At 34.0% G+C, this 15,583-nt stretch overlaps 1 protein-coding gene across 1 annotated transcript in view; it reads left to right on the forward strand.

The window, feature by feature from the left end:
• VPS13C (vacuolar protein sorting 13 homolog C) overlaps window positions 1–15,583 on the forward strand; it is a 193,366-nt gene that overhangs the window by 15,057 nt on the left and 162,726 nt on the right. Inside the window, 3 exon segments of the mRNA XM_042988726.1 lie at window positions 1,657–1,699; window positions 6,081–6,176; window positions 7,775–7,876. Of these exon segments, the coding sequence (XP_042844660.1) occupies window positions 1,657–1,699; window positions 6,081–6,176; window positions 7,775–7,876 (241 nt within the window).

The raw sequence follows: 15,583 nt of genomic DNA on the forward strand, positions 1-15,583 counted from the left end.
CCAGGCTCTGAGCTGTCAGCACAGAGTCCAATGCAGGGCTCAAACCAACAAATCGCGAGATAATGACCTGAGTCAAAGTCCAGTGCTCAACTGACTGAGCCACCCAGGCACCCCTAACATATAGGGGTATTTTATTTTATTTTACTTTATTTTTTACAGTTTATTTTATTTTTATTATTTTTTTAATATGAAATTTATCGTCAGATTGGTTTCCATACAACACCCAGTGCTCATCAAAATATAGGGGTATTTTAGAAGTGTATAGCTTAGAGGTTGTATCAGGTATAATAGAAGATATAATATGAATGTATCCCCTCCTACAGCCTGCTGCTGCCTTGGGTGTAGAGCTGCTCTGTTAGCACCAGTGAGGAATTTCCTGTTCTGGTCTAGAAAAACATCAGTGTTGTCTTTGATTCCTGTTTACCTAGAATTCTTGAGTAATCAAATGATTGGGTAAATTGGTTATTTTAGTTAATTGTTACCTAATACTGTATTTCGGTCACCAGAGTGATAGTATTTGTATGTACTAAGGTATATATCTAACAGAAAGGCTATTCTGATTGGGTTAATTTTTAATAATTCTAAAGACTCCAGTAATTGTTGTGAATATCAGTTACTGTTCAGTACTCTGTGAATAAAAAAGTTATTTGTACTTTTTAGTGGTTTGGAATCCAGATACCTGGAAGTTTATTTATATTATTGATGTTACTTGTCAGTAACTTGTCTAAAATAAATTCTAATTTGGCAAATCATAAGTTGGGTATCTACTTTTTAAGATTTTTTTTTTTAAGTTTATTTATTTTGAGAGTGACAGAACAAGAGTAGGGGAGGAGCAGAGAGAGATGGAGAGAGAGAATCCCAAGCATGCTCCACATTTTCAGTGAGCCAAATGCGGGCCCGAAGTCACAAACCAGGAGATCATGACCTAAGTCAAAACCAAGAGTCAGCTGCTTAACTGACTGAGCCACCCAGGCATCTGTCTTTTAAGATTCTTTTGTTTAGGGGTGCCTGGGTGCCTCATTCAGTTGAGCGTCTGACTTCAGCTCAGGTCATGATCTCGCAGTTTGTGAGTTTGAGCCCCTCATCGGGCTCTGTTCTGACAGCTCAGAGCCTGGAGCCTGCTTCAGATTCTGTATCTCCCTCTTTCTCTCTGCCCCTCCCCTGCTCATGCTATCTCTTTCTGTCTCTCAAAAATGAATAAATGTTAAAAAAATTTAAAAAAAGATTCTTTTGTTTATTTACTGAAAGTTTTATTTGAGAGAAACTAGTTGTTCAGTTGTTGTTTTCAGCTAATTTTTGTGAAAGGACTCTTTCTGTTCTAATATTTCAGATAAGCAGCGTCCATCTATTATTTTAAAAGTTAATAGAATTTTATCTGTTTTGGTTTGGTTTATTAAAACAAGTAACCATTTTACCCAATTACTTTCTTTAACTACAAACTCTTTTTCTATTGTTCCTATTTATAGTTTTGTTTCTGTTATGAATTCTTTCCTCAAAGTAAAATTTAAGTCTATAGAAACTCTTTATTTCAGGATGTCCTTTATGAGTTACTCACATACAGAAAATTGTTTCATGTTTTTCCTTCGAGATGATTGTGTATTTAAATGAGGGGAGAGCTTAATAATTTGTCTTTTAATTTTTTTCTTCCTTTTGAAGAGTGAATTGGATGTTCCTTTTAAAGTTAAAGCTGGCCAAATTGGTAAGTACTCTTCGTTTGAATTATTCTTAGTCCTTTTAGGTTTTTATTTTTCCTGTGTTATTTAATCTAAAATTTTTTAGCTTGAACAAAAATGTGAGAAGTTTTTGGCTTATGTTGGTTAAAACTTTTGGAGTTCTGGACCTAATATATATTAAATGTAATACATAAATACCTCAAAGTGTTTGGCAAAAGGGTAGAATATTACCCTCTAAAAAGGAAGGACATTTGAACTGCAATGATAGTTTTTGGGCTTTGGTTCTACTACACAGAATATATCTTGATTTTCCAAATTGATACCTAAGTTTTGTATGCTTTTTCTTTATATGTGAAAGTAGTATAATTTGCAAACTCTAGTCAATAAAGTTTAAGTATAGCTTATTTCCCTCATGTTTTGTTCATCCATTTCACTTGATATATTATGCAGCAATGTGGTATAGAGGATATGTCTTGGTAAGTAGAAAGTCTTTGCAGCTAAAGGCTTATAAGATCATCCATAACTAAGCATACATCTTTGTTGAAGAAATTTTTTAGTAGGTCCTCTAAAGGTCCTTTGTGAAGTCCTCTCAACTGTCCCATATTAGCCAATTTTTACTTTTTTTAAATGTATGTTACAACCCTAGACAACTGGCTGTTACTTTAAGAATTTTCATTTATGCCACCATCCATCCTTCCTTCCCCTTCTGTCACCCTTCTGCTTCACCACATGGCTTTCCTTCTTCATTTATTTTGTATTCAGGGAAGTTTTTGTCTTTTGCTATTCTGTCATCTCTTAGCAATTACTTGAATACTTCTCTTTGAGTCTACTTTATATCACCTGCATGTGTTCCTTTTAATATAAAGTAGCATTTTTATGTTTCTGTCTCTTCAAACAGGAGACACTCCCCAGATTGCAAGCATCCGTAGGGCATGCATTATCTTTTTGCTGTTATTGGTTACACAGAGCCCAATGTTGTGTGAAGTGGTGATATTTATCTGTGGTGATACCCAGGAGTATTGTGGTCCTGCATGCTTAATTGACATCCTAGAGTGAAGTTACAGCCTTTCATTCATTCTTTTACCTTTGAGATATTTATACACACATTGCTATATATGAGACTATGAAAGTAGGTGTGGGAGAGGCAAGGATGAATATAGGTTCTTTATATATGTCTTTAAGGAAGTTAGATCTAAAATTAGGACATAGTATTGAAATTGCATTTCCAGGGTATGGATGAGTTATATTTGACTAAAGAACTTTTACATTATTCATTATGTTATTAGAACTAGATTTATATTTTAAAAGAGGTTTGCTAATTTTTCTGAATTGGCTTTTTATGCTTTTAAAGTATTATAATCATTTAATGGCTCCCTTCAGGGTTTCTTATTGACCCTATCCCAACATATAGGGATACAAAGCATATTTTTTTATATTTATCCCTGTTTTGGTTTATGGAGTACTTATATTAGTTATTAAATTTCTTTTAAGTTTAAATATTACACCTAACCTATAAAGTCAGTGTGACTTTGTAAGCTTAATAAAGTTTTGGTATTCTTAAGAGTTTGGTATTCTAAGTTTTGGTATTCAGATATTTGTGGTACTCGTTGGTTATCCTTTTACTTAAAAATTTAAACCTTTTCTGTTCTATCAGTGGGAAGCAGTAATATAACTAACTCAATTCCAATGGAATTTCGGATAATAAATGATGAGAGGATAATGAGTTAGGGTAAGTGGAAAGAAGAAAAGGTGTAGGGAACAGACAATCCCTTTTTGTTATGCTCAGGGGCATTTCTCACTTTTTTCTTTTTTTTTAAACTTTCTTTTTTTCTTTTTTCTTTTTTTTTTTAATTTTTTATTTTTTTTTTAACGTTTATTTATTTTTGAGACAGAGAGAGACAGAGCATGAATGGGGGAGGGTCAGAGAGAGAGGGAGACACAGAATCTGAAACAGGCTCCAGGCTCTGAGCAGTCAGCACAGAGCCTGACGTGGGGCTCGAACTCACATACCGCGAGATCGTGACCTGAACCGAAGTCGGACGCTTAACTGACTGAGCCACCCAGGCGCCCCATCTTTTTTTGTTTTTTGAAATTTACATCCAAATTAGTTAGTATATAGTGAAGCAGTGATTTCAGGAGTAGATTCCTTAATGCCCCTTACCCATTTAGCCCATCCCCCCTCCCACAACCCCCCAGCAACCCTCAGTTTGTTCTCCATCTTTATGAGTCTCTTTTGTTTTGTCCCCCTCCCTGTTTTTATATTATTTTTGTTTCCCTTCCCTTATGTTCATCTGTTTTGTCTCTCAAAGTCCTCATATGAGTGAATTCATATGATTTTTGTCTTTCTCTGCCTAATTTCACTTAGCGTAATACCCTCAGTTCCATCCATGTAGTTGCAAATGGCAAGATTTCATTCTTTTTGATTGCCGAGTAATACTCCATTGTATATACATGTATATGTATGTATGTGTGTGTGTATATACACACACACATACATACATATACATGTATATATATGTCACATTTTCTTTATCCATTCATCCACCGATGGACATTTGGGCTCTTTCCATACTTTGGCTATTTCGATAGTGCTGCTGTAAACATGGGGGTGCATGTGTCTCTTTGAAACAGCACACCTGTGTCCCTTGGATAAATGCCTAGTAGTGCAGTTGCTGCGTCGTAGGGTAGTTCTATGTTTAGTTTTTTGAGGAACCTCCATACTGTTTTCCAGAGTGGCTGCACCAGCTTGCATTCCCACTAGCACTGCAAAAGAGATCCTCTTTCTCTGCATCCTCGCCAACATCTGTTGTTGCCTGAGTTGTTAATGTTAGCCATCCTGACAGGTGTAAGGTGGTGTCTCATTGTGGTTTTGATTTGTATTTCCCTGATGATGAGTGATGTGGAGCATTTTTTCATGTGTTGGGTGGCCATCTGGATGTCTTCTTTGGAGAAGTGTCTATTCATCTCTTTTGCCCATTTCTTCACTGGATTGTTTGTTTTGTGGGTGTTGAGTTTGATAAGTTCTTTATAGATTTTGGATACTAACCCTTTAGCTGATATGTCATTTGCAAATATCTTCTCCTATTCTGTCAGTTGCCTTTTAGTTTTGCTGATTGTTTCCTTCACTGTGCAGAAGCTTTTTATTTTGATGAGGTCCCAGTAGTTCATTTTTGCTTTTGTTTCCTTTGCCTCCGGAGATGTGTTGAATAAGAAATTGCTGCGGGCAAGATCAAAGAGGTTTTTGCCTGCTTTCTCCTCAAGGATTTTGATGGCTTCCTGTCTTACATTGAGGTCTTTCATCCACTTTGAGTTTATTTTTGTGTATGGTGTAAGAAAGTGGTCCAGGTTCATTCTTGTGCATCATTTCTCACTTTTTCAGACTCATGCTCACCCTAAAGGCAATCAAATCAACTTTTTAGGAGTTTATGAGTTAATTACATATGTAAGAGTATCTGTTATAAATAGGTGGTTCTCACTATAAAGTCATCAGACTTAGAAATGGCCCAGAAGTATACTGGCATTATTACTTCTAGACTCCCCTCACATGGGAGCCATTTAGGAAACTCAACAGGTTTACAAACTGAAGAATAATACAATTTAAATGGAGAAGTAATTTGAGATTTTAACCCTGGGAATAGATTCCCAGGTAAAACTGCCCTACCTGCATAAGCCATGAAGGTGAATCAAAATACCCTCCCTTACGTTGCATTATTTTATTTCCTCTTCACTTTATTATCCTGTTTAACAGTTCTTTGAACTTTGGGCATCTTTTTTTTATTTAAAAGAAGTTTTGTTTTCTTTTTTTGTTTGAGAGAGTGTGAGAGGCAGAGTGTAAGTGGGGGAGGGGCAGAGAGAAAGGGAGACAGAATTTGAAGCAGGCTCCAGGCTCTGAGCTGTGAGCACAGAGCCCGATGTGGGCCTTGAACTTGTGAACTGCGAGATCATGACCTCAGCTGAAGTTGGATGCTCAACCACCTGAGCCACCCAGGCGCCCCAAACTTTGGGCATCTTGATTTAAAAGTACCAGTGATTCTGGTGGTATATATACCACCACACTGATGACTTGGGTAGACTTAGGTAATTCTTTTAACTTCTTTGGGACTGAGTTTCATTTTTTTCAAAGTTGAAATAATAGCTGCCTCATTCTATGTACAGTTGGGAAATATTAAATGAAATTATAATTATCAGAAAGTTTGAAAAGCATAAAATACAGTTGAATAGTTACAAATATGGAAGAGATTTTTGTAAATTTCATTGTGGAGTTTTTTCGTTTTTTTCTGAGTGGTACATACACTATATGCGTGAGCATTGTGTTACACTTTTTCTCTAAAAGGAAAGTGGGAAATGTGTATCTTCTGGAGTAGCTCAAATAAGAATTTAAGGTTGAAATTATTATTTTTTTTTTAGATAAATTAACTTTGAAGATTCCTTGGAAAAACCTTTATGGAGAAGCAGTTGTTGCGACCCTAGAGGGACTCTACCTGCTTGTTGTCCCTGGAGCAAGTATGTTGTTTAAGATTATAACCACTCAGTAACAGCACAGTGAAATTAAATTATTACCTTGGCTAAATATTTTAATATGTTTAATAAAATAGAAGATACTTTAAACTGGTTATATATATGCATATACACACATGTATATGTATATGTACATTTTACATATACACACATATATATTGCCACATTTTATATAAAATATTTTTATGTTACTGCTGGAAAGAATAATTCCAACCATTTGATAATTTTAATCTCTTCTCTGAATAATTATTTCGCAACTAAGGCTTCATTTTAAGTTCAGATGCATTGAATAATTTACTTTTGGAGAATGAAATGAAATAAGTTTTTAAAAATGTATTGATGTATTAAGCTACAGATTTCAAGAATGGAAAAATTTCCCCCCTATTTTGTTGCTTCTGGTTTTGAGAGAGTGTTCATTCAAAAATGCATGTGAAAAAGGTAGATTATTTTTCATCGTAAATAATAGTATTTTAATTTTTAATGAATGTTGTAAAGCATTATTTACTTAAGTCATACCTTTTGTTATGATTGTTTCTTTTTCAGTTATAAGAACAATAGAATGTTAAGAAAAGTTTGGATATTTTAGGGAAAAATTACTTGTTTTCCCAACCAGAAAGCAAACACAATTTTTATTTTTATATTTTGCTTTCTGTTCTTTACTATATACATACTCAATTTGATAGAGTATTTATCACATTTTATATATACAACATGGATCTGGCTTTTTTACTTAATGTATGTATTTTTGATATGGGATAGTGATAATTTTGAAAGTCTATAGGATATTCCATTGTGGGCTGCCTGCTGTTTTGGACTATTACATTGAACCTTATAAACACCTTGTTCTTAAAGATATCTTTTTTATTCTTTGGTGTTATTTCCTTAGGATACATTATCAGCAATGAGATTACTGGATAAAAAGGAAATACCTATTTTCTGATTGTTGATACATATTCTTGAATTATTTTCTAAGAGTCTTTTTGTCAGTCTATATTGGTACCATCTAGTATTGGATATTATGTGTTTTTGATAGTTACTCAAAATTTTACTCCTCAGATAAGATGACTGGAAATTTTCTGCCTGCCTCTGTTTCTCCTTTTTACCTTCTCCTCACTCTTTTCCTCTCCTTTTGGTTTTCTCTCTTTCTTTCTCCCTTTATTTTTTGTTTTTCTTAATTTGTTTATTTTGAGAGAGAGAGCAAGAGGGGCAGAGAGAATCCCAAGTAGGCTCTGCACTGCCAGCAGAGTGGGGCTTGATCCCATAAACAGGAAGATTATGTCCTGAGCCAAAACCAAGAGTCAGATGCTTACCTGACTGAGCCACCTCTGTGCCCCATTCTTTCTCTCTTTAATTCCTTTCTTTCCCTCCTTTCCCTTTGGATAAAAGCTTTGTAAATAAAGAAGGATCGTTTATTTATGTTTAAACTTTTGTAAAATTAATTTAAAGATTGCGGATCTTTTGAATTAAAAAGTGGCTTACAAGACTTAGAGTACACATACACTCCCAATCATAATGAGGTTGAACGTTTCCTATTTATCTTATAATTGCATTTTTTAATATGTGAACTAAATATATATTTTTAGGTATTAAATATGATGCTGAAAAAGAAGAAAAATCCTTGCAAGATATTAAACAGAAAGAGCTATCCCGAATTGAAGAAGCTCTTCAGAAAGCAGCAGAGAAAGGTACAATATGTTTATGTTTTAGATATATATACCTATATTAGATACATTTAATGCACTTTAAAGAGGATACTTTCGTAAGCTTTCATAAATTGTAGTTCCAAAGAAAGAATATTCTTTTAAAATCATATGTCACAGTATTGATTATATTTTCATGGCCCACATTTAGGAATCATTGCCACACGATTGTTTTATCTCACTGCCGGTTTAATTTTCCCACTGTCTTTAACCACTTTTTTTTTCTGTGATGCTTTATGGAGACCTTTCTGTGAGTTCTTGCAAGCCTGTTTGTTTTTGCCAAATGCTGATAGGTTCTATCTCTACATTTTTAGGTGTATCCATGGAAGATAATGAGGTTCACCGTATCAGTGTAGTGAAATAATGTTTAGAGGAAGTAGTGCTGTAATTCTATTTCTAGCTATGTCTCCTTATATTGTATAGGATATTTTTAAAAAACTTGATTTTTCAGATTTCAGCATTTTAACATCTTGCCTTAAGTTTTAATTTTTTGTTTTTATCTAAAAATATGATGATTATTTTGATTTGGTTTATGGAGAAAGAATAAGGATGAGATGAAAAAGTAGTCTATAGAGTGATGAGTTGAAGGATTCCTCCAGGCCTCCAGTTTTTCTCTTTCAAGTCAAATCACACCCCAGTTGCTGTTTGGGGTGTGAGAATTACTAGCAGTTTACATCGTTTTTCTATCATTTGGTTGGCATGTTTATGCATGTCTGTGATGGGAGAAGACGATACCACAAATGCTAATGCATTTCTCTTTGGTCTTTCTTAAAAGGTAGGGCAAACCGTGAGTTAGAAATGACAGAAATGACTTTGTTTCCTAGTGTAATCAGTAAGAAATCTCTTAAAAATAGCTTGTTCATTAAAATTCCTTATCATTTTTTTTTTTGCCCCAAGTGCTTGCTCTTAAGCAGAATTATTCTTTTACAGAAAATTACTAAAATACTTTAAGTATTGAGGCTGTCTAAATGAAAGAAATTTTTTAAAAACTTAAATGTGTTTTACCTTTCTCTTTTCATACTTGAGCATATTTTGTCTTTCCCATGAAGTTTAAGAATCTGTGTTTTTATGAAAACAGTGTTCTTTGTTTCTGTTACTTTTGTGTGCCAAATAAAGCAAAGTGAGAATGGTTTTGTTTATGACAATTCAGTGCGATTATTTACTTTTATTCACTTTTGGTTAATTAGTATATGTGGAAATAGTACCCTAAAAATGAGGAGAAGGACTTGGAGAGCGTTAGAATTTCATTTCTTTCTTGATACAGGTCATATTAAGTATATTTTGTTAACACACCGTATTTAATGACATATATTTATCAGTAGGCATAGTGATACATGTTTAGATAAAATGACATATAAAATATGTATCATAATATATAATATAGCATAATTATATGCATAACTTTTATATGTATAAAATTAAGTTATATTTTTCCTTTTTAGAAATAAACTCCAAACTCCTCTTGCTTTTTTATTTTTGGATGGAATTAGCTGTAATTGTTTAAAACATATTTGAGTGTTTCCAGTGAACTGTAAGAAGTGTGTATAGTCTCTCCTGTTTTAGTAGTTGACAGCTTAATTGGCAAAATCGTAACCTGCTGTACATTTTGTATTGAGCACCTATGAAATTTTGAATGCTGCCTGTTTAATGCTTAGGAAATTTATATGTTTAGGATGATTTGATGTATTTATAGGGGCTGAACATCTGCGGCCCTCAGTTTGTGTCGATAGGACTATTATGCTTATATAATATACAATAATTACGTTGTAACTTCCTGAATAGTAAAATTTACATTTTGGGGGGATAGAACTAAAATTTAGAATGTAAAATTCAGTTTTAATGTTATTATCTTAGATTTTTCAGAAAAATATTCTGAGTATAAAAGAAATGAATTCAGGGTGCCTGGCTGGTTCAATTGGTAGAGCATGTGACTCTTGATTAGGGGTTGTGGGTTTGAGCCCCATGTTGGGTGTAGAAATTACTTCAAAATAAATCTTAAAATAAAAGATATGAATTCAAGAATTGGGATATATATTGATACTGTTTTTTAAAAAATATATTTAATTATCTTGACTGCATATAAATTTTTTCAAGTTTCCATGAATATAGGTCATATTTTTATATAGTATTATTCATGCAAATGATAAAAAACACCCTAGTCTTTAGATGCTTTGCATTTCGCCATTATTAATATTAATACTGTACTTTATTTTGGAGACTTATTATTTTTCCACTTATTTCTTGGTTTGAAAAGCACAAAAGCACCATGTCACATGTATAGAGACTAAGAGAGGTGAGAAGAGGAAGTAGTTCAACTCAAAGCAGCAGATGATAAAATTGAAAACAAAATAATCATGCTAATCGGCTTTAAAAAAGTATTTTTACTTAATTTGTTCTATTTGGTAAAATAGAGTGCTGCCCACAGTCTTGTGGGAAAAAATAAAATTGAAATATAATAGTTCATTTATAAACAATTTGCTCAACTGTAAAAATAAACTTTTTATGAAAAAAATTTTTTTAAATGTTTATTTTCTCTTGAGAGAGAGGGAGACAGAGTGCAGTCGGGAAAGGGTCAGAGAGAAGGAGACACGGAATCTGAAGCAGGCTCCAGACTCTGAGCTGTCAGCACAAAGCCTGACGTGGGGCTTGAACTCATTAACTGTGAGATCATGACCTGAACCGAAGTTTCACACTTTAACAACTGAGCCACCCAGGCGCCCCCCAATAAACTTTTTAAAATATAAATATAAATATTAAAAATATATAATATATATATCATATATAATATATAAATAAATATAAATATGTATATTTTATTTTATTTTTTGAGAGAGAGAGAGAGAGACAGCATGTGAGTGGGGGAGGGGCAGAGAGAGAGGAAGACAGAGAATCCCAACCAGGCTCCACGCTGTCAGCACAGAGCCTGATGCAGGGCTCGAACCCATGAGCTGTGAGATCATGACCTGAGCCGAAATCAAGGGTCAAACGCTTAGTCGACTGAGCCACCTAAAATAAACTTCTTCATATTTTTCTCCTTTTATTTTATTATAGTGAGTTTATTTTCCTAGAAAGGCTTTTATAAAGTAAAGGGAAAGATTAAATTCCTATGAAGGCCAAAGATTCCCAAACGCTATAGATTCTGTATTTAAAATGTTAATTTTATCTAAGTAGTATACACACACACTTTAAAATCAAATAGTTTTCCCAAAAAGACTTCTGAGGGAAAATGTCAATCCCCTGTTCTGCTCTTCTCTACCCTTTAGACCCATTCCTTAGAGGGAACCGTGGTTTTAGAAATACTGATGTTCTGCCATTATCTAACTTATTAGCATAAGGTCTTACCTAGGATATCCTCTTATGGTAGTCACGGAGTTTACTTCTCTTAGCATCATCTTTCACTCTAAAATTGCCCTCTTTCTCGTCTCAGAATATGGTATATAATAATTTATGGCCAATTACAGGTCAAATTTACATTACTCTGACAGTGTAATTGTTCACTGTGCAGGTCAAATGATATACTGTGATTGTATTTCCTTTCTTTACAACCTTTTGTTTTTCTTGAACTTGTAAATGCTTCTTTTTTATTTGCTTTCTTTTCTGTGTAAATTTACCTTTAATTCTTTTCACTGGCCCCATGAAATAATGTTATATGACTCTCAGTGTTACTTTACTATTGTCATACCCACCTATTGGTTCCCCACCCACACCCCATCCCCATTTTCTCTTGAAGATCTCCCTTTGAAATGGTTGTTTTTTCAGTCCTGCTGCACAGCTGTCATCCTGGGATTGGTCTTCATTACTCTTCTGTGTTTAGTTCAGTGTTTTCTGGGTCCCTTGCCTTTTGTTCTTTGTTAGTTATGCTGAAGCATATCTGTAGCTTTTAAGAAAGGATACATTGGATATAATTTTTTAAAATCCTTTCAAGTCTGAAAGTCTTTGTTTACTTACATACTTGTTTGATTTGACTGGGGATAGAATGCTAGGTTTAAAACTAGAATTTTAAAGGCAGTATCGTTAGTTTCTAGGTACTTTTGAGAAGTCTTATGCCCATCTGCTCAACATGCTGATGGAAACATAAAAGTTAGAGAATCCGTGAATCGTGCTGTCAAAAACCTTACATTTTAGTTGAGAAAATAAGACATACGCATAATAATAAACAGGAGAAAAGTGTTGAGTCTCATCAGAGAGGTAAAGATAAGAGTGGTAAGGAAGTTCAGAATGAACATATCATGTTCAGCCAAAGAGATCAGGGCAGACACTGTTTAGACACATATTTAAGCTGTGTCTAAAAGATGAGTTTGCAGAAAAGAAGACAGGGTCTTCTAGGTGGAGGGGACAGTGAAGAGAGACAAGTATGGAGTATGTATGGGGAACAGCTAAGAATTTGGGAGTTTGATAGAATGTAGTTAAATGTAAGTTAAAAAGCTGAGTTTAGGTCAATTTTAAGAGATTTGAATGCCGTGATGGTGGTAATGGTGACGGTAATGACAATAGTAGCAGCTAACATTTAATGAGTATCTACTATTTGCCAGGTCACTTTTCAAAATGCTTTCTATTTATTGACTCATTTAATAGTTACAACTCTATGACTTAAGGCTATTGTTCCCATTTCTCCCAGTGGAGAAAGCTGCAAGTTAAATAAGTCATCCTAAGTCACAGAGCTAGAAAATGATAGAGCTGTAATTTGAACCTTCTCTGGCTCTAGAGCCTTTATTTTTAGTTTCGTGTTATAACAAACTTTAATCTATAACCACGAAGAGAGTCAGTAAGTTTCCCTTTTACTTTCTTTAAAAATCCAGGGAGGGATGTCATAAGAGCTGTGTTTTAGAAAGGTTAAGCTTGCTGTCGTGTCTATGCTGTATGTGAGGAGGGAATGGGAGGATGGTGCTATCTGGCCATCACTAACAAGAATGGGTAGAAAGGAGTCATTGTATCTAAAAAGGGACAGATGAGAGTAAATTAAAGTAAGATGAGTTCATTTTAGTTGACTCTGAAGTTAGTGTAAATATCTCTCAATATTGCGTTCTGCAAATGGGCAAAAACAGTAGGCAAAAAGGGAACCAAAATATCTGATTTTTGCTCTGTTGGAAAATTTCAAACAATTCAGTGAGATATTAGTGCTAATTTGTCTGCTTTGCTTAATTTGAAATGGTTAATTCTTACAATTTTAATTACTAAGAAATTTTGTTACAGTATTATGATAATAAAGTTTGTATGTTGAAATAATGGAAATGGTGTCACTGTGAATACTTCCTTAGAAATAGATTGTTTTGGTGTCACTGCATTTCACTTCTTCTGTCACATGATTTCTAATTCTTTGAATTAAGTTTAGACATATTTTACATGTGAAATTAAAGTGTCTTTTAAATGCTTTGCATTCTGGTTATTGCTGCCATGCGGATGCAGGGGCACATTCAGGGGAGTTCATATATGGCTTGGAAAACTTTGTTTACAAGGACATCAAGCCTGGTGGGTATGCATGGTTAATTTTATTTAGTTATATAAAAAATTATATTCTTATCTACTCTTGAACATTTAATGGAGCCCATTTGATGACATGCCTTTTTTTTTTTTTTTTAAGAAAATATGGAAATGTAATTCAGGTTTTTCTCCTTTACCATCATTTCCATTTCCCAACCTTCTGTAGCCATTTGTTCATTCACTAAATATTTAGTGTATTCACATGGCAGGCACCGTGCTGGATGCCTGAATGTTCATGGGGTAAAACAAACATGAGCTGTCCTTGTGGAGCTTACAGTTTGGTCTGTAGACAACTTTCACATCTGGATTGCCTTGTGGACTCTGTCATATAGTAGTTTCTCAGCTGGGCAAGTTCTCTCCTATAGTAGTAGTTTTCAGATTTGTAAAAAGCAAGAAAATGGAACCTATTTTACTGTGTGGGACTTTATTTAGAGCCTTGATAAGAGGTGTCCATCTGGCGTCCTTCATATCCTCCCTGATTTGCTTTACCTCCATAGGAGCTCCAGAGACCAATGTAGACCATTGTCTTACACAGCATACTGAAATTTGAGGCTCCACAAAAGGCAGATTTGAAGGCTGACTGCTTTAGCATTTACAATAGGATTCTTTTATTTGGTAGGGAATTGATCAAGTATGTTAAAATAATAATTCTGATAATTTACAAATTAATTTGACATGTTTAATTATATTTTCTGTAATTTTATAGGAGTTTATTATATTAACTTAGTCACACTTAAAATTTGTATCGATTGAATGGCAAGTGAGGTGTGTACTCAAAACATAAACAATAAGCATTAGGTTAGAATTCTACAGCTAGAAACTTGTTTAATATTTGGGTTCATTTGCCAAATGGAAGAAGAATTTGCATTGCAGATATCACAGCATTGAGTGAAATGGTCTTGAAAGGCATTTCTCTTTTAATAAAATTTGCCCCTTTAGCAAATGTGACTGACTATGCTAATTTGCCTTGCAGTTACTTTGTTTAATATAAAAGATAGTCAGGAAGTACTCATGGCTCACTTTTTAATTTTGTTATGATTAGACCAACTTTCTACAGTCTCTCGGAGCAGTGCTTTCTGATCCTACTAGGGGTTATCTGCCTCCAAGGTACAAATGAATTCCAGTGGCCTGTTCAAGTCATAACAAAATCATTGGACAATATTGGTGATCAAACAAACAAAACACCACCTCCCCCCCAAAAAACCAGACAGTGATCAATCACTATAAAGGAAAATGTAATTGATTCAGAGTTTACTTTTCAAAAACACTACATTAACCTGGATAAAAAACTAGTCCTAGAATATTGATGATTCTGAAATGAGAATAGTTAATTTGGTGATGATATCTTCATTCATTTGGGTGGGACTTAATGTATACTTTATGATCATTTCATCTTTCTACTTTCTGAGTGTATATTCCTTCCCCATTTGATGTCATTTAAAAAGTTATTCCAGAGCAATAGTTCCCAAACCATCAAAACTGTTTTCGTAATAAATAATACTAAAACAATATTTGATTTTTTTCTGTGCCAACACTGGTCCTGATGATGAAGAAGCAGTGTTGTGTAAAATTGCGGCTGCCTCAGCATGAATTAAGGCAGTGGCACCAAACTTGACTGGTTGCCATTCTATTGTTCACTACCATGTACTCACAGTAAAAAATAAGATGAAACAAAAGAAAGAGAGCTCCAGTATTACTTAAAACTGTTATTGATGGAATAGAAAAAATTTAATTTGAATCAACTTAAGCTCTTGACTATGTGTCTTTAATTTTTTGTGTGACAAAGGGAGAAGTATGTATGAAGCACTTAACGTAGAATAATTGTCTTAAGGAAAAATACTTGCGCATTGTTTAAATTGTCAGCTGAACTAGTTGCTTTTTTCCTGGAAAATCATTTTACGTGGAAGAGTGATTGACAGACTGTTATTATTCAGATTTGGGTGTTTGGTAGACACTTCAACAAAAATCAACTCATGATATTTGTTGCTAATAATAAGATTTTAGCTTTTGAGCAAAAATTAGAATTTTGGAAAACTTGTATTTGCCACCTGGAGTTTGGCAGCTTCCCAGTACTTAAAGACTTTTTGATGAGATTGGCAGGGGTACTAACAAATGGGATTTTTGATGGTAAATAATGAAATCACTCAACATTGAGAAGATCTGCATAATTCAATGAAGCAATATTTCCTTATTATCAATGAGTGATAAAAA

This window comes from Panthera tigris, chromosome B3 (assembly GCF_018350195.1).
Source record: "Panthera tigris isolate Pti1 chromosome B3, P.tigris_Pti1_mat1.1, whole genome shotgun sequence".
NCBI lineage: Eukaryota > Metazoa > Chordata > Mammalia > Carnivora > Felidae > Panthera > Panthera tigris.